This window comes from Lithobates pipiens, unplaced genomic scaffold, assembly GCF_037356315.1.
Source record: "Lithobates pipiens isolate NorthernLeopardFrog02 unplaced genomic scaffold, aLitPip1_a1.2 Scaffold_19, whole genome shotgun sequence".
NCBI lineage: Eukaryota > Metazoa > Chordata > Amphibia > Anura > Ranidae > Lithobates > Lithobates pipiens.
The window spans coordinates 311,144,799-311,172,760 of record NW_027507764.1 but is presented as its reverse complement, the minus strand read 5'-3'; the positions used below and the strand labels follow the sequence as shown (position 1 = coordinate 311,172,760).

Below are 27,962 nucleotides of genomic sequence, written 5' to 3'. Positions count from 1 at the left end.
GATTTATTCGTGCAAATAGTGCGGGCTTTCAATTAGAGAACTTCATCCCCGGTGCGCCACTCTGTGCTATAGTAAGTGAATGCTCTCACCAGAGTTAATGCCCCTGTGGGGCTGGATGGACCTTCACAATGTAAGCCACTGTGTCGCTCTCTGGCTGCTGCTGGTGCACTGGGTGAAGCTTCGTTGTTCCGTCCGTATGGTATCCAACGTTAATTATATAAGGGAAGACATATCCATAGTGTAATACGTTCTTAACCAAATCGTTCGTTTATTAATATTAAAATCTACTCACATTTTACATTAAAAGCATGTGCATATAGGAAAAACTCCGCCGTTCGTCTCAAACGAGTGCACACAACGTGGCCACGCCCTACGCGTTTCGTCACTACGACGTCCTCTGGAGCGCTCCAGAGGACGTCGTAGTGACGAAACGCGTAGGGCGTGGCCACGTTGTGTGCACTCGTTTGAGACGAACGGCGGAGTTTTTCCTATATGCACATGCTTTTAATGTAAAATGTGAGTAGATTTTAATATTAATAAACGAACGATTTGGTTAAGAACGTATTACACTATGGATATGTCTTCCCTTATATAATTAACGTTGGATACCATACGGACGGAACAACGAAGCTTCACCCAGTGCACCAGCAGCAGCCAGAGAGCGACACAGTGGCTTACATTGTGAAGGTCCATCCAGCCCCACAGGGGCATTAACTCTGGTGAGAGCATTCACTTACTATAGCACAGAGTGGCGCACCGGGGATGAAGTTCTCTAATTGAAAGCCCGCACTATTTGCACGAATAAATCAAATACCCCCCATTGACTTTTTGTAACAATTACAAAAATAGTCTGAAGAGGCAGCACTACCAAGCCAAATATTAATTTTGGACTTATATTGGACACAGATGCGTCTTCATGCGATTATTGGTTGAAAATATTGTCTATTCGCACATTTAGCGACTTCATGCGATTTTATGGTTAAACTAGTTCTGATCCTTGGTTGTTCTAACCTTTAGTTGCTTTTTTTGTACATTTTTTTGCACATGTTTGCACAATCTGTTTTACACTAACATACTGTTGAATATTAACATTATTTCCACTAATTTGCACATTTAATGAAGGTTTACATGTTTTTAGCAGGCTGATATGTATATGATAATTTAATACTCATTTTTTGTTTTTATTATAATGGAACATGAATGCTGACTCCACATTAATCACACACAATTTGTTTTGGATAAAATTGCTTTAGGATATATATATTTTTTTCACGGTATCACCAACAGCTCTTTTCTTTTTCTTTCTCTTTTTATACAAAAAATCAAACACTAGGATTTGATAAGTCAATTCACCTCATCACTAATAGGGTTTAGCGCCATAACCTTTTTATTTCACATTTTCATTTCCCTCTCCTCCCCAATAAGGAAGTGAGGGCTTCAGGCACAGGCAGCTCTAACCCAGTATATTTTCATTTTCAATTTATTTCACACATTTCTATCACTTAGGAGATTTGTTTTTTCCATAGCGCGACTTTATTTATTTATTCACCTAATTGAGGACAATTGACGACATATGCATTCTGGTGTGATTTTTATGTTTTTTGCTGCAATCTAGATAAGATCTAGATAAGATAAGAAAAAATTCAACATGCGCTACTTTTGTTGACTGCACTGGAATACACCATACTGGTGTAAACACATTGGAATCCGTGTTAACCGCTTGCCGACCAGTGCACGGCGATATACATCAGCACAATGACACAGCTGCGCGAATGGACGTACAGGTATATCCCCTTTAAGATGTGGCATTGTGGGCATGTGCATGCCTGCCGCGTGCTCCATGACCGCGCCTGCGGGACCCACAGACTCAATGTTTGCCAGTGTCCCGCGATCGTGTCACAGAGTTGCAGAATGGGGAGATGCCTATGTAAACAAGGCATTTCCCCATTCTGCCTTGTGACATGACAGTGATCTACTTCTCCCTGTCATTGGGTGCAGTGATCTCTGTCATGTCCTAGGTAGCCCACCCCCCCACAGTTAGAACACATCCCTAGGACACACTTAACCCCTTGATCGCCCCCTAGTGTTTAACCCCTTCCCTGCCATTGCCATTTACACACTAATAAGTGCATTTTTATAGCACTGATCACTGTATAAATGACAATGGCCCCAAAATAGTGTCAAAAGTGTCTGATGTGTGCCATAATGTCACAGTCACAATACAAATCATAGATTGCTGCCATTACTATAAAAAAAATGAATAATAAAAATGCCATAAAACTATCCCCTAGTTTGCAGACGTTATAACTTTTGTGCAAACCAATCAATATATATATAGTTTTTTTATATATTTTTTGGGGATATTTATTATAGCATAAAGTATAAAATATTGTTTTTTTTTTCAAAATTGTCTCTTTTTTTGTTTAAAGTGCAAAAAATACAAACCGCTGAGGTGATCAAATACCACCAAAATAAAGCTCTATTTGTGGGGAAAAAAAAAACATCAATTTTGTTTGTGTGCAATGTTGCACAACCGCACAATTGTCAGTTAAAGGGACGCAGTGCCATATAGCAAAAAGTGCTCTGGTAAGGAAGGAGGTAAATTCTTCCAGGGCTGAAGTGGTTAAACGCTGTCCAATTGTTTTGATGCATAACAAAAATGTATTGTACTGCACCTGGTATGAACCAGCTCTTAGTATACTCAAATGGTGCCTCCCTTAGAGGAAATGCTTTCTTGTGTGGCACACTTTGCATATATTGCCGCATACACACGGCCAGACTTTCCGGCAGACTGAGTCCGAAGGTCTTCCTGACAGACTTTTGGCAGAATTCCAACAGACCTTCCAAACGAAAGGAGTACCGTAAGTCCGTTCATAAGTCCGTTCGTTTTGATGACATAAAAGGGACTAAACAAGGAAGTTCAATAGCCAGTAGCCAATAACTTCCCTTGCGTCATATTTGTTCCGTCAGACCAGGACACAGACAAATGGTTTTCCCGATTTTAGTCCGTTCGAATTGAATCCGTTGGATAAATTTGAAACATGTTCTATTTCTAGGTCTGTCAGATTTTTTTTTCAAAAAACAATTGGACTAGCCCACACACGATCGGATTGTCCGATGGATTAATCCCTTCGCACCTAGTCTGCCAGAAAGTCCAGTCATGTGTATGCAGCATTACAGATCTTGTCTTAGCACAGCTGCCACATTTGGGAGTTGAATCGTGTTCATGTATCTGAATGATGAGGATTGTATGTGGTGATGCCATTATATTTTATTTAGTACTTTTTGAATCATTTAACTACTTGCCGACTGCCCGCCACAGATGTACTGCGGCAAGGTGACACGGCTGAGTGAATCAACGTACTTGTACAATGTTTTGTGCATTAGCTCGTGTGGGCGCAACCACCCAGGACCGTTCCCCACAGAGCCAGAAATGGAGATCTGCCTATGTAAACAAGGCAGATTGCTGTTCTGACAGGGGAGGCCACAGAAATCTTGTCTTCCTGCTAAGCAGGAATACGGTTCTATGTGTTGTTCCAGTCAGTCACCCCCCTTGCAGTTAGAAAACAGTCCCAGGGAACACATTTAACCCCTTGATTGTCCCTGGTGTTAACCCCTTCCCTGCTAGTGCATTTTTTAGCCCAGATCACTGTAATAATGTAACTGGTTCCCCAAAAAGTGTCAGTTAGTGTCAGATTTGTCTGCCGCAATGTCACAGCCCCGATAAAAATCGCTGAATCGCCGACATTACTAGTAAAAGAAAATATATAAAAAATTCCATAAACATATCTCATAGTTTGTAGATGCTATAACTTTTGTGCAAACCAATCAATACACACGTATTTTTTTTTATCAAAAATATGTAGCAGAATACATATTGGCTTTAATTGATGAAGAAATTTGATCTTTTACATTTTTTTATTGGATATGTTTTATAGCAGAAAGTAAAAAATATTGTTTTTGTTTTTCAAAATTGTTGCTCTGTTTTTGTTTATAAAGCAATTGTCAGTTTAAGTAACGCAGTGCCATATCGCAAAGATTGGCTTGGTCAGGAAGGGGATAAAACATTTCAGTCCTTAAGTGGTTAAAGTGACATTAAAGGTTCAGATTTTTTTTTTCTTTTTAAATAACAAACATATCATACTTACCTGCTCTGTGCAGTGTTTTTTCATAGAGCAGCCCTGATTTTCATCTTCTTGGGTCCCCCATCGGCACTCCTGGCTCCTTTCCTTGACCAGCACTCCCCCAATAGCAAGCCACTTATTATGGGGGCACCGGAGCATGCTCACTCTCAAGCCCAGCTCTATGAATCCATAAAACACATGAGCTAAAACCCCACCTGCCCTCATTGGTTCACTGGGTGGGATTGACAGCAGTGGAAGCCAATGGTGCCTGCTGCTGTCTCATCCAATGAGGAGAGGGAGTCCCGGGACAGTCACGGCTCTCGTTCACATTGCTAGATCGAGAGGGGGCTCAGTTAGGTATTAGAGTGGCTGTGGGGGGAGCAGCACGCAGAAGTTTTTTTTTTACCTTCATGCATAGAATGCATGAAGGTAAAAAACCTTCACCCTTTAAAGCACTCTAACCACTTGCAGGCCGTATACTGTACATATACGGTGGCAATGAAACTCTCCTGTGCAGGATCATGCATCTAATATACGATCCTGCATTTCTGGGTCTAGGGCATCCATGTGCACCATCGGTGACCCACTCCTGCTGTGATTAGACACAGCAGAAGCTGATCTGTGGGCGCTCAATGTCGGCTGGTACCCACCGATCGTTAGGCAGAGAGCCAGAACGGCAATCTGCCTATCTAAACAAGACAGATTGCCATTCTGGCAGTAAAGAAGGCGTTGATACTGTGTTCCTGCAAAGCAGGAACATGAATCAATGCCTTCCTATAGTAGAAGCAGTACACACAATGAGACAGCGCATGTTAGGAACACATTTAACCCATTGATAGCCCCTGATGTTAACCCCTTCCCTGCCAGTGTCACTAGTACATTGTGTACTTTTGCACTGATCACTGTATTAGTGTTACTGGTCCCCAAAACATGTCAAAAGTGTCAGTTCATGTCCTGATTTGTCCACCACCATATTGCAGTGCTGCTATAAGTCACTGATCACCACCATTACTAGTAAAAAATAAATAAAAATTCCATAAATATATCCCATAGTTTTTAGATGCTATAATTTTTGTGCAAACCCAGCAATATACACTTATTGAGATATTTTTTTTTACCAATGTACATGTTGGCCTAAATTGATGAAGACATTCGATTTTTTACATTTTTTATTGCTTATGTTTTATAGCATAAAGTAAACGTTTTTTTTTTCAAAATTGTTTTTTTTTGTCTATAGTGCAAAAAATGAAAACCGCAGAGGTGATCAAATACCAACAAAAGAAAGCTATATTTGTGGGAAAAAAAAGACATCAATTTTATTTGGGTACAGCCTTGCACGACAAAATAAAGCAGTGCCCTATCACAAAAAATGGCCTGGTCATGAAGGAGGGTTAAATCTTCTGGGGGTCAAGTGGTTTAACAAAGTAGCAGCAACATTGCCCAGTGGTTATCAACCGGGGTTCCCAGGGGTTCCGCAGTGATCTGACTGTCAGTCAGGCAACTGACAGGAGGATTGCACAGACACAGGCAGAGATAGGCAGGGCAGCGGCTGGCATCCTATTGGCTGGAACACGCTGTCCCCTGCTCCTTCCTGAGTATATGACATCATCTGAGGTGGACACTGGACAGGATAGGAGGAGGAGGGGCTGAGAGGGGGAACAGCACGCCACTGGAGGAGAAATTAAAAATGTGCTCTGAAGCCAGAAGAAGAAGTTGGTACTGTGCCCAGCCCCCCCCCCCCACCCCCACAATGTTCCCAACAGTCTGCCCCATGTAATGTCTCCTGTCATGTCCCCCACCCCATGTAATGTGTCCTGCCCCATGAAATGTGCCTTGTCCTATGTAATGTACCCTGCCCAATGTAATGTGCCCTGTCCCATGTAATGTGCCCTGTCCCATGTAATGTGCCCTGTCATGTGCCCTTCCCCATGTAATGTGCCCTGTCCCATGTAATGTGCCCTGTCCTATGTAATGTCCCATGTAATGTGCCCTGCCCCACGTAATGTCCCATGTAATGTGCCCTGCCCCATGTAATGTGCCCTGCCCCATGTAATGTGTCCTGCCCCATGTAATGTCCCATGTAATGTGTCCTGCCCCATGTAATGTGCCCTGTAATGTGCCCTGTCCCATGTAATGTGCCCTGTCATGTGCCCTGCCCCATGTAATGTACCCAGCCCCATGTAATGTGCCCTGCCCCATGTAATGTGCCCTGCCCAATGTAATGTCCCATGTAATGTGTCCTGCCCCATGTAATGTGCCCTGCCCCATGTAATGTGCCCTGTCCCAGGTAATGTGCCCTGTCATGTGCCCTGCCCCATGTAATGTGCCCTGCCCCATGTAATGTGCCCTGTCATGTGCCATGTCCCATGTAATGTGCTCTGCCCCATGAAATGTACTCTGCCCCGGGGGCGCATGCACAAAGCTCGACATGACGGACGTTCCCTGTTAGAGCTCCGCATTCCCCGCCTCGATCCCAGGCCCTAAATAGCCTTCAACAGCGCTTTTTTTCCCCCTACTTCAGCAGGACACATATGGCCACACACCCGCGCTTCTCCTGGTATGGTGTTAATGGGACATCGGGGGAAAACCAAGCCGAGACCCATCAAAGAGGCACTAGCACGCGCTTCCTCCAAGATGGCAGAGAAGTCCCAAGCTGCACCCCAGTGCCACAGCAGTCCTGTAATGTAATGTGCCCTGTCCCATGTAATGTGCCCTGTCATGTGCCCTGTCCCAAGTAATGTGGCCTGTCCCATGTAATGTGGCCTGCCCCAGGTAATGTCCCATGTAATGTGCCCTGTTCCTTGTAATGTACCCTGTCCCATGTAATGTACCCTGTCATGTGCCCTGTCCTATGTAATATGCCCTGTAATGTGCCCTGTCCCATGTAATGTGCCCTGCCCCATGTAATGTGCCCTGTCCCATGTAATTTGCCCTGTCATGTGCCCTGCCCCATGAAATCAAAAAGGTCACACTGGAGCCAGACTTACTGTTGGCCAAAGTGGCGGAAAAAAGTTATCCGTAGATCCAATCATAACATGTACACCAAAGCCAACAAGCCTGACACCTTTTTAGCCTTACGCCTCTGGCATCCCGAGAAGATCCATAAGCCCATCCGGCTTCGATTGACAAAAGATGTACTAACAAGTAACCCTATAAAGATACTCTGAGTTTAGTAAGAAGCTAGCCAAACTGTATGAGGCCAAAGCCCCTTTCTCCCATAACTTAGCAGAATTCTTGTTTCATACTTTACCGATCCCCAAGTTATCCGATACTAACCGGGAACTCATGGAAAGCCCGATCATGGTAGAAGAAGTACTCATGGCCATTAAGGCCTTGAAACCGCACAAAAGACCTGGCCCGAATGGGCTACCCGCCACATATTATAAGAAATTTGCTAGTATATTAGCCCCTCTTCTAATTCAATGCCCTACTCAAACAAAATTCCTTTGGCAGAGACACCTTGACAGCTATCGTATCGATGATACAGTGGTGTGAAAAAGTGTTTGCCCCCTTCCTCATTTCCTGTTCCTTTGCATGTTTGTCACACTTAAGTGTTTCGGAACATCAAACCAATTTAAACATTAGTCAAGGACAACACAAGTAAACACAAAATGCAATTTGTAAATGAAGGTGTTTATTATTAAAGGTGAAAAAAAATCCAAACCATCATGGCCCTGTGTGAAAAAGTGATTGCCCCCTAAACCTAATAACTGGTTGGGCCACCCTTAGCAGCAACAACTGCAACCAAGCGTTTGTGATAACGTGCAATGAGGCTTTTACAGCGTCCTGGAGGAATTTTGGCCCACTCATCTTTGCAGAATTGTCCTAATTCAGTTACATTAGAGGGTTTTCGAGCATGAACGGCCTTTTTAAGGTCATACCACAACATCTCAATAGGATTAAGGTCAGGACTTTGGCTAGGCCACTCCAAAGTCTTCATTTTGTTTTTCTTCAGCCATTCGGTGGTGGACTTGCTGGTGTGTTTAGGATCATTGTCCTGCTGCAGAACCCAAGTTCGTTTCAGCTTGAGTACACGAACAGATGGTCGGACATTCTCCTTCAGGATCTCTTGGTAGACAGCAGAATTCATAGTTCCTTTTATCACAGCAAGTCTTCCAGGTCCTGGAGCAGCAAAACAGCCCCAGACCATCACACTACCACCACCATATTTTACTGTTGGTATAATGTTCTTTTTATGAAATGCAGTGTTCCTTCTACGCCAGATATACTTGGACACACACCTTCCAAAGAGTTCCACTTTTGTCTCATCGGTCCACAGAATGTTGTCTCAAAAGTCTTGGGGATCATCAAGATGTGTTGTGGAGAAATTGAGACGAGCTTTGATGTTCTTTTTGCTCAGCAGTGGTTTTCTCCTTGGAACTCTGCCATGCAGGCCATTTTTGCCCAGTCTTTTCCTGATGGTGGAGGCATGAACGCTGACCTTAACTGAGGCAAGTGAGGCCTGCAGTTCCTTGGACGTTGTTGTGGGGTCTTTTGTGACCTCTTGGATGAGTCGTCGCTGCGCTCTTGGGGTAATTTTTGGCGGCCGGCCACTCCTGGGAAGGTTCACCACTGTTCCATGTCTTCGCCATTTGTGGATAATGGCTCTCACTGTGGTTCGCTGGATTCCCAAAGCTTTGGAAATGGCTTTATAACCCTTTCCAGACTGATAGATCTCAATTACTTTCTTTCTCAATTGTTCCTGAATTTCTTTGGGTCTCGGCATAATGTGTAGCTTTTAAGGATCTTCTGGTGGACCTTACTGTGTCAAGCAGCTCCTATTTAAGTGATGCCTTGATTGTGAACAGGTGTGGCAATAATCAGGCCTGGGTGTGGCTATAGAAATTGAACTCAGGTGTGGACAACCACAGTTATAGTATGTTTTAACAAGGGGGGCAATCCCTTTTTCACACAGGGCCATGATGGTTTGGATTTTTTTTCACCTTTAATAATAAACACCTTCATTTACAAATTGCATTTTGTGTTTACTTGTGTTGTCCTTGACTATTGTTTAAATTGGTTTGATGTTCCGAAACACTTAAGTGTGACAAACATGCAAAAGGAACAGGAAATGAGGAAGGGGGCAAACACTTTTTCACACCACTGTACCTAAGCCTAATACAGACAATACGCTATGGTCCAATTATAGGCCCATATCATTGTTAAACGTAGATTTCAAAATCCTATCCAAAATCCTAGCTTTACGCTTGAATCCACTTATTGGGGGATTGATGCACAAAGATCAAGTGGGCTTTATTCCCAAACAGCAGGCTAGCGACAATATCAGAAGTGTTGTCCTCCTACAGCATATTGCTAGATCTCGTAATGCACCTTCTGTCACTTGATATACGCAAGGCATTTGACAAGGCCTTACTTGCACTACATACTACAATGTTGGGGCTTCGGCCCACACTTTCTCCAATGGATAAATGCCTTGTACACCCAACCACAAGCTTATGTGAAATACACTGGATTTCGATCAGAAAATGTCCCCATCCAACGAGGGATGAGACAGGGTTGCCCCCTCTCTCCCTTAATCTTTGCACTCGCCATTGAGCCCCTGGTGGCCCTGATCAGAGCAAATCCAGATATCCGGGACTTGGAGTTAGCCTCAATGACTCATAAACTGTGCTTATTCACGGACGATGCTTTATTGTTTATCACCGCACTTCACACCACCTTGCCTAATCTGTTTCAGCTATTAGACAAGTTTGCTTGGGTCACGGGCCTAGAGGTCAATCAGGCCAAATCTAAGGCTCTCAATGTGTCTCTGCCACTGGACGAATTTAATCGCTTGCGTTCAAACTTCCCCTTCATATGGTTCACTACATCCATGCCCTACCCAGGAATAAAATTGACTAGCAACCCAGCACAGCTCTACCATACTAATTACCTCCCCATGCTACAGCAGCTAACGACCCTTCTCACATCATGGCAACCAATGTGTGTCTCATGGTTGGGTCGGATCACGGGTGTGAAAATATACTTATATAGAGTTCTCCCGGTGGCGATCCACCCTTACTTCCACCAAATTATACAGAGTCGGACCTTTAGGTATATTTGGGACCCCATGAAGCCGAGGGTCCCTAGAACAACCTTATTTCGCCATAAGGTGCATGGTGGCCTTGGCATACCAAACTTTCGCCACTACTACCACGCGGCTCAATTGGCCCAAATGGCACTATATCATGCAAAAACTGAAACACCACTATGGGTTAGTTTGGAGGCTATAGATATCCATCCCATCACAATCTCTAACCTATTGTGTTTGCACCCCCCATTAAGGGGAACTATAACAACCCCAATAACACAACATTCCCTTAAAATATGGGATAAATTGCGTAACCCCTTTAAGCTAAAATCCCTACATACACCTCTGTTCTCCTTTCTTGGTCACCCACAGTTCTATCCAGCTTATACAGAACCAACCTCATTCATAACCTGGTCCCAGGCCTGGGTCGTGTGTGCGACTTGATCAATGGTAATTCCATTAAAACATTCCCTGCTCTGCAGGTGTAAACCCGACTTCCCCATAAGGAATGTTTCTGTTACCTTCAAATTGCCCACTTTATCCAATCAGTAATAAAATCCTGCACTGATCTTGACCAAATGTCTGTGTTTGAGGGCATATGTGACTCAGGCCCACATGCCCCAGGTGTCATTTCCCGACTATACGCCCACTTAACTTCTCCTCCTGCTTCCCTCCCGTCTTATGCAGTACAATGGTCCAAAGACCTAGGTATAGATCTTGACAGGCCTGGACAGACATCTGGACCAACACCACAAAATCTACCTAAAATGTTGTTGCTTCAGAAGCGAATTTTAAAGTCCTCATGCAATGGTACCTGGTTCCAGCTAGGATTGCCAAATTTGTACCAGGTTACCCCCCGGTTTGTTTTGGAGGGTGTAATGAAACGGGCACCCATATTCACATTTGGTGGATGTGCCCAGTAGTGAAACGCTTCTGGGCGACAATATTTCAGATGGCCTCTGTGCTGACACATGAGAATTTGAATCCTGACCCCTCAGTTGCTTTGCTCAGTTTAGCACCCCAAGAACGCCAATCTCAATTGCGTCTCCTTCTTCAACTAACTACAGTGCCAAAGCAAACCATAGCGAGAGACTGGAAAACACAGACCTTTAACATTACAGAAGTGAAAAACAGAGTCACCCAAGCCATGACCCATAGTAAGATAGAAGCAACGATCCAAGATCGATTACCCCAGCATAGTAGGATATGGCAACCTTGGGTCAAGCATTTCCTACCCCCTAACTTAGACACTCGCCTTCTGGAGCCTTGACTATGCCCACCTTAGGCAAGATGCCGACGGCTGCTGACCTGGGTCCGTGCGGGCCTCCCAACCATGTCTCCCCCCACTGTTCTATCCTGTATCCTGTCTCTCTTCCTACTGCTTTCTTCCCTCTCTGTTCTAGAACTTTAATACTCTCTACCCTACTCCCTCACAATTAAAGAAATGCTGCTCAGATAGTACTAGTTATCCAACATAATATAACTATCTCTGCCTCTGGAGTAACCCAATTAGCTAACCTTTCGAGGCTCTGGGACACCTGGTCCCTCTAGTTCCTGATCAAGCTGTAGACAATGGACTAGTTCTCGGTGCTACTCCTAAGATTTAATGTATAACCTTCAATTACACCATTGTTAAAAGCATTCTTATGTTAGCATTACCTGTTTGAAACTTGTATTGTACTGTGTAACTATGACATTAAGTAGCAATAAAAATGTTTGAAAAGAAATGTGTTCTTCCCCATGTAATGTCCCCTGTCATGTTTCCTGTCCCATGTAATGTGCTCTGCCCCATGTAATGTCCCCTGTCATGTTTCCTGTCCCATGTAATGTGCTCTGCCCCATGTAATGTCCCCTGTCATGTGTCCTGACCCATGTAATGTCCCCTCTGTCCCATGAAATGTCCCCTGTCCCATGTAATGTCCCCTGTAATGTGCTCTGAATGGATCAGCTCTGCAGGAAAAGGAAGCACCAGTTTCACATTAAAAGGGTACGTTTTAATATTTTTTCTTTTATTTAATACTATTTCTACAAATATTTTTTGCTATCTTCAGCTCGCTGATCATACCAATGTTCCGTGAGCTGTAGATGTGAATATTATTTCAAGGGTTCCTTGAGATCTCAAACTTTTTGCAAGGGGTTCCTCCAAGGTAAAAAGGTTGAGAAACACTGGTCTAGACAATAAAGTATTCTTTACAATCCTGTTTTAGCATATATAGCATGTAGAGGCAGAAAGGTTTGCCATCATATACAACACACTTTGCAAACAAACATGTCCTTTTTCTATACCCACTGATTGCTGCAATAAATGTTCCTATCTCATAAGAGTGTACCCCAATCTTTTTGGAATGTTGCAGCTATAATACTATTATTTTACTGAATGTGTGTTCTGCAGTATGTGATGGTGATAGTTTATGGAGCAAGGGGTGTTACTATGCCGATGGTGGGGGTGATAATATTCTGGAGGGTGTGTACACAAGACAGCATACATTGAAAGTTTGGGGATTCCATAGTAACTGACTGCAGTGCATTTACTGTAAGATTGCTTTGTGATGTGAGCTAGTGCCTTAACTGTATTGAAAGTTAAACTATTCCAAGGGAGATTAGCAATTTTTGATAATGTTTATTCAACTATATTATGGTTTATTACTTTGAATTGATGAGAATATATAATGAGGCAGTATTTTTCTATTGCATTGCAGGACAGATTACAGCTAGTAAATACTAATAAATTAATGAATAAATGCAAAAAATTCAACTACTTTATAACTCATACAGTACCATGTTGCTGACATCTGGGTTCAATTAGAGCTTTTAATAACGACTATACTTCACAGTGATGGTCACCCACAGAGAAGCTTTTAATTAAAGTTCAAATCAAATCTATTTTTGAATGTTGGTTGGGAAAATTATACATTAGAAATGCAGAAAACACTCTTAAAATAGTGCAATATGTAATTATAATTGCTGTAGCTCAGAAGTGATGATATAAAAAGAAACTTTTAATAGGTTTTCAAATTCATACAATTTAGTTTGAACGGGAAAACTTCAATCTTTTAGCACATATTTAACACATAAATGGCTATTAATAAACAAAATATACGTAAATCGTATGAAAAAAATGTGAGTACTTGAAAATGGAATATACATTATATTCTTGATATTATTCTATGATAATCTATATCTAGGCACAGTAAATAAATCAACTGTATTTTTATGTTCAACTGCATTTAATTAAATGTTGTTTCTACTTGGAAAAAGTTGTGAGTTTTGTATATACGTCCATTTATCTAATCGGTTTTATTAAATGTGTTATTTCCATCCTAAGTGAGAAAGTGCATGTGGTAAAAGCTGGCTTTTCAATCCATCTTTATAAAGATGTTTGATAATATAAGCACTGATCTACTGGTGGTGAAAAAGGCATATGGTGAAATACTTTACTAACAACCTAATCCTCATCCACTATGAAAAATTGTATTTACTTACATGATCATTTGACATCATTGTTGCAATCTGGGGATTTATCATTTGGGAGAAAATATTTTATTTATTATACATTTTTTATTTTACTTTTTTTTTAAAGAAAGGTCTGAACCTGAACTATATATTTATCAGAACAAATCAGAGCAAATAAGATTAATTGTTATGATTTATTTTGAAGCCCAACTCTGAGCACAATTCTTTCCATATATTTTAAGGACCCAGTAGCGCTTTATTCACTTTATCCAGGCCTTTTCCCCTTAAATACCCTTGAGCTACAGAAGGTCATTTCAATGATCTCTCAGTTCTACAAATATATAATGTATGCTATATAATTATTTGGGGTCAGATAGGGATTTAATTTGGTAGCAAATTTGAACTGATATATTTGAATTTTCTTGGTGTTTATTGACAATACATAGTAAAAAAAACTGGAACACAAATGTAATTTCCTGTAGCTTTTCCCGGTGCAATGTTTACATAGTTTGAGTTTACCCATATATTCACCCCAAAATATAATCAACAAAGTCTGCTAATTAAATTCATATCACATTATTGTGACTTTTATATAACAGTGGAATGGTAAAGCTTGAAGTGAACATTTTTGTTTTGCATTAGGAGAGCTTTATTCCCTTTTTTACTTTACAGTGTGACTTAAATTGTCAGTGTACCATTAAGATAATACTCAGTTGAATTGATTAGCTCACAAGTTTTAATGATGCTAACTTTTGCACAGATATGCAATTTCTAAAAAAAATGTATTACTTACACGGTCTTTTGACATCATTGTTGCAATCTTGGGGATTCATCATTTGGAAGAAAATATTTGTATTTATCAGATATTTTAACTGATTTATTTTCTTAAAGAAAGGTCTGAATCTGTTTAGTAGAGAAGAGATCTAGTCCGCCCCCTCTTCCCCCTCACAACAGATCACTTCTAATAGGGAACTGCCTGCAATCAGCCTGCAAAACTATAGCATCCTTTATCTACTGATGTAGGTAGACGCTCTGCCCAAGCCCACATACTGAGAGGAAGTGCCATGACATCACTGGCGATGTCACTACTTTCCTAATGCAAACAATATGCACACGTATATGGTTTGATTTACTAAAACTGAAGATGGCTGTTTTTCTTTTTAGTGCCTCCATTTCCCATAAAAGTCAAGCACTGGTAAGAGGAACGCAGAAAGAATGTGTCTGCTTCCTGACACTCTGTGATCCTCTCGCTGGTGCTCTCCTCCTGCAAGTGCTGAGAACTAAAGAAAAGCACAACAAAATCTCTTTGTTAGCTGCAGTATCGGACAGCCTTGCACCAACAGGACTCTTGTCCCGTGTCCCATGGGAAGTCTAATATTGTAAAACAAATTGTGATCCTTATTCTTTATTGTATACAGTATACAGTAAATTCAGACATAAAACATCTATTTAAAAACGTCAAACTAATTAAAATAACAATGAAACAAAACCTCTATGGATTCTCATTAATTTAAAGTGATTTTAAAGTCTATTTTTTTTGTTTAAAAATAACAAACATGTTTTACTTACCTGCTCCGAGCAGCCCCAATCCTCCTCTTCTCGGGTGCCTCACTAATGCTCCTGACTCTTCCCAGTGCCCCCACAACCGGCAGCTTGCTATGGGTGCATCCAAGCCAAGCCGCTGTTCTATGTGTCCAATCAAACATTTAAAAGCTTTAGAAAAGTTAGAATAAGCACACATATTTCATTGAGAAGTAAGGACTTCTATGTCTATTGTTGGTAAATTTTTTAAAATATTATGATATTATATAACAATAATTATTTAATTATATTATATTAATTATTTTCGTGTTTTACAGGTATTCTCTTGATGCAAATGACATGAACAATAATTTTTCCGTTGATCCAATTGAAGGAACGATTGCAACAAATGAACTATTGGATCGAGAGAGCACTGCACAATTTAACTTATCAATAATCGCAAGCAAAATTAGTAAGTATACTTTTCACAAAAGGTCTCAATGTAATTATATGTGGGTCAGGTTTATTGCACCATTGAAACATATTGTATTACATTACTTCACTAGCAATTTTCCTGAAACTGTCATGTTTACAACGATAAAATTTGAATTTCAACAACATGGAAGTAGACAGAATTTTTCATGGAAAACTGTTATGCCCTGTACACACGGTCAGACTTTCTGATGGAAAATGTGCAATCAGAGCTTGTTGTCAGAAATTCCGACTGTATGTAGGCTCCATCTGACAGTTTCCATCGGAATTTCTGTCGCATAAAATTTTAGATCTAGTTCTCAAATTTTCCGACAACAAAATCCATTTGCGCAAATTCCAATCATGTGTTCCAATCGTGTGTAAGCAGAAGAGCAGCACTGGCTATTAAACTTCATTTTTCTCAGCTCGTCGTATGTGTTGTACGTCACCGCATTCCTGATGTTCAGAATTTCCGACCCACTTTGCGTGACCGTGTGTATGCAAGACAAGTTTGAGCCAACATCTGTCAGAAAAAAAACATGCAATTTTGTTGTTGGAATGTCCGATCGTGTGAACAGAGCATAAGTCGTATGTGTTCATTCCAACACTCTGGGAGTTATTTACAAAAGCCAAATCCACTTTGCACTACAATTGCATTGCAAGTGCACTTGGAAGTGGAGTTGCTGTAGATCCGAGGGGGACATGCAAGGAAAATAAAAAAACAGCATTTTAGCTTGCACATGATTGGATGATAAAATTAGCAGAGCTTCCACTCATTTGATATCTACCCCTCAGATTTACAGTGATTGCACTTCCAACTGCACTTTCAGTGCAATTTAAAGTGCACTTTGCACTTTTAGTTTACACTTATAGTGCAAAGTGGATTTGCCTTTCGGAAATAACCCTCTATATGATTGATTCATCAATCAACTTGGGTACAACCAGCATGTCAATTTTTTAGGATGTGATTATTGCCAGCGGCTATAATCTCTAGCAATAATTACTGTGTTCTCACACTGTGTTGATTTGGGAAAATCAAGTGATTTTTTTCCTGCAAACACAGGTATATTATCATTTATGGCCATCTGTAGACTTGGAGCTTGTCTGGTAAGTCTCTATCCACAAATGTGAAGGATGAATAATGGTAACTCAGCTTTATTTGTTGTTTAGGTATTTAAAAAAAGAAAAAAAAGAAAGAACAAATACCGTATATACTCGAGTATAAGCCGAGATTTTCAGCCTCTTTTTTGAGGCTGAAAGTGCCCCCCTCGGCTTATACTCGAGTCATCGCTGTCTGCCCGCTCGATCAGCGTGTCGAGCAGACAGACAGCGGCCATTCTATTCAAAAGCCGCGCCTCCGGCTCCGCCTTCGCCTGTGATAGGCGGAACACTGAATTTCCCAGCAGCCTGTGTTCCGCCTATCACGGACATCGTATCATCCTCGTACTACGGACGAGGATGATACGACGTCTGTGATAGGCGGAACACAGGCTGCTGGGAAATTCAGTGTTCCGCCTATCACAGGCGAAGGCGGCGGCGCAGCTTTTGAACTTTACAATGGCCGCCGACGAAGAGGGCACGGGATGGAGGCAAGGCAAGGCACGGCATGGCACGGGACGGGACGGGACGGGGGCAAGGCAAGGCACGACACGGGACGGATGCAAGGAGGCAAGGCACGGCACGGGACGGAGGCAAGGAGGCAAGGCACGGGACGGAGGCTCGGGACAAAGGTAGGCTGGACACACACACACACACACACACACACACACACACACACACACACACACACACACATGGATGGAGACACACACAGGGATGGATGGATGGATGGATGGAGACACACACACACAGGGATGGATGGATGGATGGAGACACACACACACAGGGATGGATGGATGGATGGATGGAGACACACACACACAGGGATGGATGGATGGATGGACACACACACACACAGGGATGGATGGACGGACACACAGGGATGGACGGACACACAGGGATGGACGGACACACAGGGATGGACGGACACACAGGGATGGACGGACACACACACAGGGATGGACAGGCATGTCTCACCCTCGGCTTATACACGAGTCAATAAGTTTGCCAGTTTTTTTGGGGGTAAATTGGGGGCCTCGGCTTATATTCGGGTCGGCCTATACTCGAGTATATACGGTAATATTATTTTAACAAACAGAAAACTTTTACTACACTTTGGGATTGATTTACTAAAGGCAACTAGACTGTACACTTTGCAAGTTCAGTTTCACTCTGCAAGGAAATTTGCTCCAGAGCTTAGTACATGAGGTGAAACGTCACTTTGTAAAGAATACCCAATCACATGCAAGAAAAATAAACTGTGCAGCATCTTTGCTGGCATATGATTGAATGATGATTTCCCTCATTTACTAAACTCTGGAGCAAATGCTCTTGCAGAGTACAAGTGTACTTGCAAAGTGCACAGTCTATTTGCCTTTAGTAAATCAACCCCTTTGTACGCTATGCTATTCTTCACATTTCCTGCACCATTCAAAATTATGATATTATATAATAATAATAATTTAATTATATTATTTTCATGTTTTACATGTTTATACATTTATGCTATTTATTTATTTTTCATATATTTTATTCTCTATTGTTGGGGCAGCCCACTATTGTGCACACTTCCTGGCCTTGATCATGTCAAGGCAGTGACAAGAATGTGAGATCACATGGAATAGTAAAATCCAGGTACACATTAAAATAATGCAGCATTACTTTTAACTACAGTAATGAGCAACTGATTCTGCAGATCTCATTAACAGAAAAAAAAAACAGTTGATCTGTAGGTACGGGAGCTATGGTATTTGGTCTACAGCGTTTAAATATATATTTTTATGTTTCATTTATGTATTTACTGTATATACTATATATGAATCACAAAAAAATGGATAATGCTAAATACAATACATTATTACGAAATTGCTGCAATACAAATGGTACTTTCATTCATGCAGAATTGATTTAGTTCTTTACATCTTTCCCAGACATAAGGCAACAGCATGTAGGAGATTATTTGCATTTACAATAACTGTATTATAAACACATCCCACATCTTACAAATTCTAACAAACATAGACTTGAGCACCCAATGTTCAAAGGCCTGCTTTGCCTGTGTGTCTTGTATTGCTGCAAGGCATCTATGTCCCACATTAAATGCTATTTCATCACATTTGTTTTGGAAAACTACCACTGCAGTTTGCTGTGAACTTTAGAACTTGTTCTACAAAGAGTGCTATGTTACATTTATGTGAGACTTGACACAAATTTCACTTGACAAAAGGATGTAATCCTTCTAAAAACACAGCTGAAAGGCAATTCTAACACAACACTTCCAACTAAATATTAATGCAAAGTTTTGCCTGCGGATGAAGATATTATTGCATGTGTCAGAAGTTTTAGTATGGATTTGCCAAGTGTTTTACTGACACACTTTCTGTTCACAAACCATAGTTGACAGTCACAGAGGGAAATTATTTTCATAACTATAAATTATTCATGATTATGACAGATGGGATCCACTCTTTTTGCAATGCTAGATGTCTGTGGAGGTGTTTTTCATTTGTTTCACGTTTAAAAAAGTTGGAAAAAACTGAGTAAGCTAAAAGCTCCTGTAGGCACCTACATTAACTTCAGACGACAGCTTGTGTTATACTTAATAGTGTTTTTTGTTGTTTTTTTTGCAAAATCGATCACCTATCAAAAGCAAAATTCATGTCTACACATAGGAAAGATGCTGTTAAGTACCAATACATTTAATGGCATTTGTAGAGATTTATTCTGATTAGTGCTTGTCCTGAAGAAGCGTTCAAGGTATGCTAAATGTGCCATCGTGCCATCATGCCATTGTGAGACAGAAATACAAAAAACACTAGTGCTAATGGGATTATGCAAACTAACCTGCTAGTGTTTTACAGTCAATCTCATGTGATGATATACAGGGAGCACTTACAAAGTGTTTGTAAATACTACTCTTGAAGAGGTTAAACCCAAGTCACCAGAGTTAAGAAGGTAAAATGCAAATGGCTGCACCCCTGCATTGCATCTGGTTTAGTATACCTGCGGTTGCATGAAATGCTGGAACACACAATCTTTTATTATCGCTTACATCATATCACACTACATAAAGGGTGCCTAAACATAAATTTATTTGACTAATACATAATAAAATTGTAAAAAAAAAAAGGGTAATAAAAAATCTTTTAGTAAGACCCCATTACCATGTTTAGGAAAGGTCTAATAATTACATGGCTGCAGAGTTTACATCAAAGCAGAGATATCAGCACAACTCATCTCTCAGAAAATAAAAAGCTTCCTGGAATGTTGTAGCTCCGAGCTTATGGGTTGGCCACTATATTACTGATTTGTTACTTCTGCTACTAGAAAAGCCTTAAACGTTTGAATGTGAAAGCCATGATGTGGATTTCATTTCTGATCTTTGGAAAATTTGCTGGTAGCACTAGTAACAAACTGATGCCTTGTAAAGCTCCTTGGATAACTAGGCAGTATTATCACACGCTTTCAAATATAGATGTTGTCCCATTAGATTCCAACATAAAATTAGGTGGTGTTAACAGGACAGTCATAACCATGTTATGGAAGTTCATGGCAATTCATCATCACGTCATCATCATCATTCATCACCACATCAGCTATGTAAGGAGAGCTTAACACTTTAACCAAATTGTATATTTGTCATCCACAGTGGAAGTTAGAGGTTCAGGATCAAGGACTTTCATATAAATGTCAAACCTTAGCAATTAAACAAACTGTGAAACTTTTTTTTTTTCTTTTAGGCAATCCACAACTGACTAGTTTGGTACAAATCATTATAAATGTACTGGATGTTAATGAATTTCCCCCTGAGGTGACAGTGCCATATGAGATATCAGCATGTGATAATTCCAAACCAGGACAGGTAAAGCAATCTCTTTTTTCCATACATTAAAGTGCACTATTCATATCTGTTGTTTAAAGCCTACCAAAAAAGAGGCATACACTTTTCTGCAGCTAGACAGCTTCTGTTTCAGATGATTTCTTACCTCTTCCCGTCCCAATGATGCCCTGTACTGTATGTTGGGGTGTCACTAGGGCAGAAGGTGAGGGGAGGACTTCTAAACAGAACCCTGGTTACAACATATATAGATTATAGCCATAAATGACACATGTATGGGAGTTTGATAAGGCTGCACACCCCAATAGAAATGTTTGAACGGAAATTGAGAATTCCCCATGGGGCTGTTTAGCAGCAAATAGGAGTCAAGAATTTTTTTTCATACCACTTGCAAGCCTCATGGCCCGGGGCTGTTCTTCCCTTGGGGCGAAGGTGAGCGCAATTCCAAAGCAGGGTTCGGGATCATCATTGGGGAATTCTTTATTTCCTTTTGTGTTTTTTAACAAAGAGAAGTCTCTGGATAAGCGAGCCACCTTGGTGGAAGGGGTAAATATAGTGTGTTTGCTGGGTCTAATATTTGTATATAAGGAATTACTTATAAAGGAATGTGTTTACATACAATATATTTTAATATATTTTAATATTGATATATGTCCTCTTTGATGCATTTATAGAAATATAAGAACCCCCTGAAGAAGACCATAACCTTTAACCACTTCAGCCCCAGAAGAATTTACCCCCTTCCTGACCAGAGCAGTTTTTGCGATTTGGCACTGGGTCGCTTTAACTGATAATTGCATGGTCATGCGACGTGGCTCTCAAACAGAATTGACTTCTTTTTTTCCCACAAATAGAGCTTTATTTTGGTGGTATTTGATCACCCCTGTGGTTTTTATTTTTTCACTATAAGCAAAGATAGAGCAACAATTTTGAAACACATTATTTTTTACATTTTGCTATAATAAATATCCTCCAAAAATATATATATTAAAAAATTCCTCAGTTTAGGCCAATACATATTCTTCTAAATAATTTTGGTAAAAAAAATTGCAATAACTGTTTATTGATTGGTTTGTGCAAAAGTTATAGCGTTTACAAAATAGGTGGATAGTTTTATGGCATTTTGTGTTCATTTTATTAATCATTTTTTTTTTTTTACTAGTAATGGCAGCGATTTTTATCATGACTATGACATTATGGCGAACACATCAGACATGTTTTACACATTTTTGGGACCATTGTCATTTATACAGCAATCGGTGCTATACAAATGTTTCCTGTGTAAATGACACTGGCAGTGAATGGGGTTAACGACTAGGGGGCAATGTATGGGTTAAGTGTGCCCTGGGGAGTGTTTCTAACTGTGGGGTGCCATGGCTATGTCTGACACATCACTGATCTCTGATCCCGATCACAGGGAGCAGAGATCAGTGACACTGTCTCTAGGCAAAACGGGGGAGATGCTTGTACATTAGCATCTCCCCATTCTTCCTCCCCGTGAGGCGATCGCAGGTATCCCATGGTGATCGAGTCTGGGGGATCCACGACCTGACTCACAGAGCTTACCGTGGCCACTCCTGCGTGCCGGCGCGTGCACCTGCTTGCCGCCTCTTAAAGGGCAACGTACAGGTATGTTAGTTTGCTTGTACGAGCCCTTCTGCCGACGTATATCAGCGTGAGGCAGTCGGCAATCGGTTAAGGTCAAAATGCATTGGGGCATTTTATAAACATTGGATAGTATAATTAGAATTCATCAATACTGTGAGGGAGTACCCTCTGATGTATATCGTTTATCAGTTATATCACATGGTATGATCCACTGTTTGCTTCCCCTTCCTAGACCAAACTTTCTCACATTGTGTACACCAGAGCTCATATTTTAACTTTTGTATCACATTGATGTCCAATTGTCTCTTGATGAATAAAATTAATATATTTTTATGAAAAAAAATGTTGACTCCTATTTGCTGCTAAAAAGCCCCATGGGGAATTTTACACTTCCGTTCACAACATATATAGATTTGTCAAATTTTTTACATTTTCTCCAATCTATATTTTCACTGGATTTGGGCTTCACATTATGGGCTTTAACTGATGAATTTGCTGTACATACATGCCTTTGCAGAAGCATTCTTTCTGTGTTATGCATTCACAGTATACATACGCACTACAATGTGAAAGTATCTGCTTTGCAAGCTGTGACTGAATAGTCTAATACATAGCTGTGCTATCGCCACCAGAAAATCAGTCCCCCCATGAAAGAAATCAGATCTGTTTTGGGTATGTCTCATCACAGTGTACTAAGTATATAATAACCATATGATTTGTGCCCTGTTTGAAATTTACATGTAACCCAGCATAAAGTAAAACTTAAACATTGTATACAGCACAATAGTTATTTACTCCTTTTGGAATTCCAGAAGCAACTGCATCCAAAACTATTTTTTGGATAATGTGAAGAATGATTATAATTGTTGTCAAGCCTTTATTGCTCTCAGTTTCTCAACTAGGGAGAAAAAAGTGAATGAAGATCAGCATACTACAAATAAAGCAAGTGGATTAAACTTTACCGGCATGACATACCTACAATGTTTTTGGGCTGTACAAGGCCCCTTCATCAAGGTGACTCATTTTATAAAGGGGTCTTGTGTGTCCTCAAAATATTGTAGGTCTTTTATCCAAGTGAAGCTTATTCTTCTTGCTTAATTTCTGGTGTGATGACATGTATCCAATGCATATGTCCCCACCATTGCCTGTACCAATTGCTGATGACAGTCTTGTGTATGTGCAGTTTGGACTTTTTTACACACCAGGGAGGCCCTCTTCACTTAAGCCAGCCATAGATGGTTGGAATCCCAGGCCGGTTCAGCAGGAACTGATTGAGATTTGAACTGTGTATGGCAGGCTGAATGTACCCAAGATGATTGATCGATCAACGTGGGTACAATAAGCCTGTCAGATTTTACTGTGTTCTCCTGACGGGGACAACATTCCCCGACCCCTTGCTGGAAGAACACAATGGCTCCATAGGAGCACTGTCTGTGTTGATGGGGGAATCAAGATATTTATTTTTCCTACAACCCATGGTTGCAGAAAAGTATTTCGCTCTGTCTATGGCTGGCCTTACTGTCTTGATAACAGTGGTTACCAGGGCAGAAAATGGGGGGGAAATCTCCCCAACTGAGATCAAGACAGCAATAAAAACTGTAAGGAGAGCTAATCCTACCCCAATCTATCAAGAAATCAGTCAAGGTTTAACTTGAGTTGCTTCTTATTTCAACATTGCATTTTTTTCTTCTTTTTTTAAAAATAAAATCAAGTTAATCAAAAGCATAATGTAAAAAATCTTAGTATTCATTCAATGTATTTCCTCTGAGACCCACGTCATAATATTTGTTACTCTTTTTTTTTACTATTTTGATTTTTGTCACTTACTATCTTATGTATTATATTCAACAATATCATTGAGAAGCAATGATGGAAATGCACTTTACATTTCACTTCCCTTTGTTCTCTCACACTTTCTTTGTCTGTTAAAAGCCTGCCGAATCTTAGAATAAATATTTCCTATCTTTTGTATAAGCTTGATGTAAGTAGTGTTTACATAAAAAGTAGAAATGTTCTGTACAGTGTGTATTTTCTGTCTGCTTTCAGATCATCCAAATTATTGGTGCTGCTGACAAGGATATGTCACCTGCAGGGCAGACATTTTCCTTCAGACTGCCACCTGATGGTTCCACAAACCCCAATTTTACCATCCATGACTATAAAAGTAAGGATCTTGATTACATACATTTTCTATTTTCAAATTGTGACATGCATTAGTATTTCAGAAAGCAGACAAATATTGTTGATATATGCCTGTACACATTGCTGTCATTTTATTTGTTTTCTGGCTCATTGCAGCTGTTTTATGACAAACATATATTTATTCCACAGGAATAGCTCACAAATGAAAGCTATATTTGTATTTTAAATAAAAATATGTCTATTGTCTAAGATGCCAGTATTATTTTATTTAGCTGTTGTGTAACAGTTTTATTCCTATATAAATATCTCCAAAAATGTATGTTATGATAATTGTAATTATATAGGTTTACACTCTTGAACACTACTTAGAAATTTTTCATGTACTATGCCTAACCATATCTTCATTATAATTGATCCCAAAATGTGAATGAAATTAGATTTAGATCAAATCTCATTAATTTTGATGTCCTGATTCAATTCTGAATTTCAGTTTTATTTTTGTCATTTTGGAATTCCAAAAGGTTTGTGGGAAAAAGAGATCAAAGACCTCTCCTAAAGCTTTTTCTGCCTTATATCTGTTTCTGATATTTTCTGGATAACCTTAGCTTAACTTCCAGTATTACCAGACCCCACTCTTCTATCTTAGTATCCAAGGTGGACTTTTCTAACCACATCAATACTGGGCACTTTCACCCCCTTCCTTCCCAGACCAATTTTCGGTTTTCAGCGCTGTCACACTTTCAATGACAATTGCATGGTCATGCTATAGGGATGAGCTTCGAGTTCGAGTCGAGATCATGTTCGACTCGAACATTGCCTGTTCGCCTGTTCAGCGAACAGTGAACAATTTAGGCTGTTCGCAGCAAATTCGAAAAGCCAGAACACCCTATACAAGTCTATGGGAGAAATCTAAAGTGCTAATTTTAAAGGGTAATATGCAAGTTACTGTCCTAAAAAGTGTTTGGGGACTCTGGATCAATGCAAAAAAAAGTTTTAAAAACGGCCGTTTTTTCAGGAGCAGTGATTTTAATAATGATTAAAGTGAAACAATAAAAGTGTAATATTCCTTTAAATTTCGTAGCTAGGGGGTATCTATAGTATGCCTGTGAAGGGGCGCATGTTTCTGGTGCTTAGAACTGTCCCTGCACAAAGTGTCATTTCGCAAGGAAAAAAAGTCTTTTAAAATCACTTGCGGCTAAATTGTCGGCTCCCTGTAATACAGAGAACACTCAATGAGTGTTCTCTGTATTAGCTGACAATTCATTCATTCATTGATTAACCACTTTCAGACCGGACCATTTTGCTGGTAAATGACCAGAGGTCTTTTTACACTTTGGCACTGCGCTGCTTTAACTGGTAATTGCGCGGTCATGCAATGTTGTACCCAAACAAAATTTGCGTCCTTTTCTTCCCACAAATAGAGCTTTCTTTTGATGGTATTTGATTGCCTCTGCGATTTTTATTTTTTGCGATATAAACGTAAAAAGACCGCAAATTTTGAAAAAAAATGATATTTTCTACTTTTTGTTATTAGAAAAATCCAATAAACTCAATTTTAGTCATACATTTAGGCCAAAATGTATTCAGCCACATGTCTTTGGTAAAAAAAAAGTCAATAATTGTATATTTATTGGTTTGCGCAAAAGTTGTCACATCTACAAACTAAGGTACGTTTTCTGGAATTTACGCAGCTTTTAGTTTACGACTGCCTATCTCATTTCTTGAGGTGCTAAAATGGCAGGGCAGTACAAAACCCCCCCAAATGACCCCATTTTGGAAAGTAGACCCCCTAAGGAAATTGATAAGAGGCATGTTGAGCCCATTGAATATTTTATTTTTTTGCCTCAAGCGATTGAATAATGACAAAAAAAAAATGTTTTTTTTTTTTTTTACACAAAGTTGTCACTAAATGATATATTGCTCACACATGCTATGGGCGTATGTGAAATGACACCCCAAAATAAATTCTGCTGCTTCTCCTGAGTACGGGGATACCACATATGTGGGACTTTTTGGGAGCCTAGCCGCGTACGGGGCCCCGAAAACCAAGCACCGCCTTCAGGCTTTCTAAGGGCGTAAATTTTTGAGTTCACTTCTCACTACCTATTACAGTTTTGAAGGCCATAAAATGCCAAGATGGCACAAAACCCCCACAAATGACCCCATTTTAGAAAGTAGACACCCCAAGCTATTTGCTGAGAGGCATGTTGAGTTCATGGAATATTTTATATTTTGCCACAAGTTGCGGGAAAATTACAAACTTTTTTTTTTTTTTTTTTTTTTTTCACAAAGTTGTCACTAAATGATATATTGCTCACACATGCCATGGGCATATGTGAAATGACACCCCAAAATAAATTCTGCTGCTTCTCCTGAGTACGGGGATACCACATATGTGGGACTTTTTGGGAGCCTAGCCGCGTACGGGGCCCCGAAAACCAAGCACCGCCTTCAGGCTTTCTAAGGGCGTAAATTTTTGAGTTCACTTCTCACTACCTATTACAGTTTTGAAGGCCATAAAATGCCAAGATGGCACAAAACCCCCACAAATGACCCCATTTTAGAAAGTAGACACCCCAAGCTATTTGCTGAGAGGCATGTTGAGTCCATGGAATATTTTATATTTTGCCACAAGTTGCGGGAAAATTACAAACTTTTTTTTTTTTTTTTTTTTTCACAAAGTTGTCACTAAATGATATATTGCTCACGCATGCCATGGGCATATGTGAAATGACACCCCAAAATAAATTCTGCTGCTTCTCCTGAGTACGGGGATACCACATATGTGGGACTTTTTGGGAGCCTAGCCGCGTACGGGGCCCCGAAAACCAAGCACCGCCTTCAGGCTTTCTAAGGGCGTTACAGTTTTGAAGGCCATAAAATGCCAAGATGGCACAAACCCCCCCCCAAATGACCCCATTTTGGAAAGTAGACACCCCTAAATTTAGGGATACACTAGTGAGACTAGGTAATAAATGGCGGGTGCCCTGAAACTATAAAAAAATAACTAACCAACCAGCGTCACCTGTAACAGTTATATGGTGATCACTGGTGAAAGGGTTAACTAGGGGGCAATCAGGGGGCTTTATGCGGTAGTATATGGGGGTCCCTGGCGCTATAAAAAGCTGCGGCGAACCTAAATACCTACCTGCCTAACTAGCGTCACCTGTGACACTAATACAGCGATCAGAAAAACGATCGCTTATTAGGCTGGGTTCACACTGGAGCGATGCGGGAACGCCACGAATGCGCGGCGGGTTCCCGCATCGCATGCCTCCCGGCGGCAGTTCACACTGCCCTATGCGAACTGCTGGGAGTGTCAGTGAAATGTTACTGACACCCCCAGATCAGTTCGCATATCGCAGTGCGATCTGCAAACTCGGATCGCATGGTGTGAACACCCATGCGATCCGATTCTGCTGCGGGCCAAAAAAAGGGTCCCGTGCGAATTTGCGGCGGGTGCGGTGGGTGTGGCGGGTGCGGCGGGTGCGGCGAATGACTGAACTCGAATCGCACAGAGATCGGATGTGATTTGCACTGCAGTGCGGTGCGAATCACATTCGTTCTCATAAACCGCTGCAATGTGAACCCAGCCTTAGTGACACTGGCGACGGGGGGTGATCACGGGGTTAAACCTTTATTGGGGGGGTTAGGGGGGTACATTAGAACTAAAGGG

The 27,962-nt window shown here is 40.6% G+C and overlaps 1 protein-coding gene across 6 annotated transcripts in view; it reads left to right on the top strand.

Moving 5' to 3' along the window:
- The window catches only part of CDH12 (cadherin 12), a 1,439,064-nt gene that overhangs the window by 1,390,265 nt on the left and 20,837 nt on the right, over window positions 1-27,962 (top strand). For all 6 annotated transcript variants that reach the window (XM_077492034.1, XM_077492035.1, XM_077492033.1 and 3 more), the window contains 3 exons: window positions 15,468-15,601; window positions 20,439-20,560; window positions 24,191-24,308. In XM_077492034.1, the coding sequence (XP_077348160.1) occupies window positions 15,468-15,601; window positions 20,439-20,560; window positions 24,191-24,308 (374 nt within the window). The remainder of the gene's footprint in view (window positions 1-15,467; window positions 15,602-20,438; window positions 20,561-24,190; window positions 24,309-27,962) is intronic.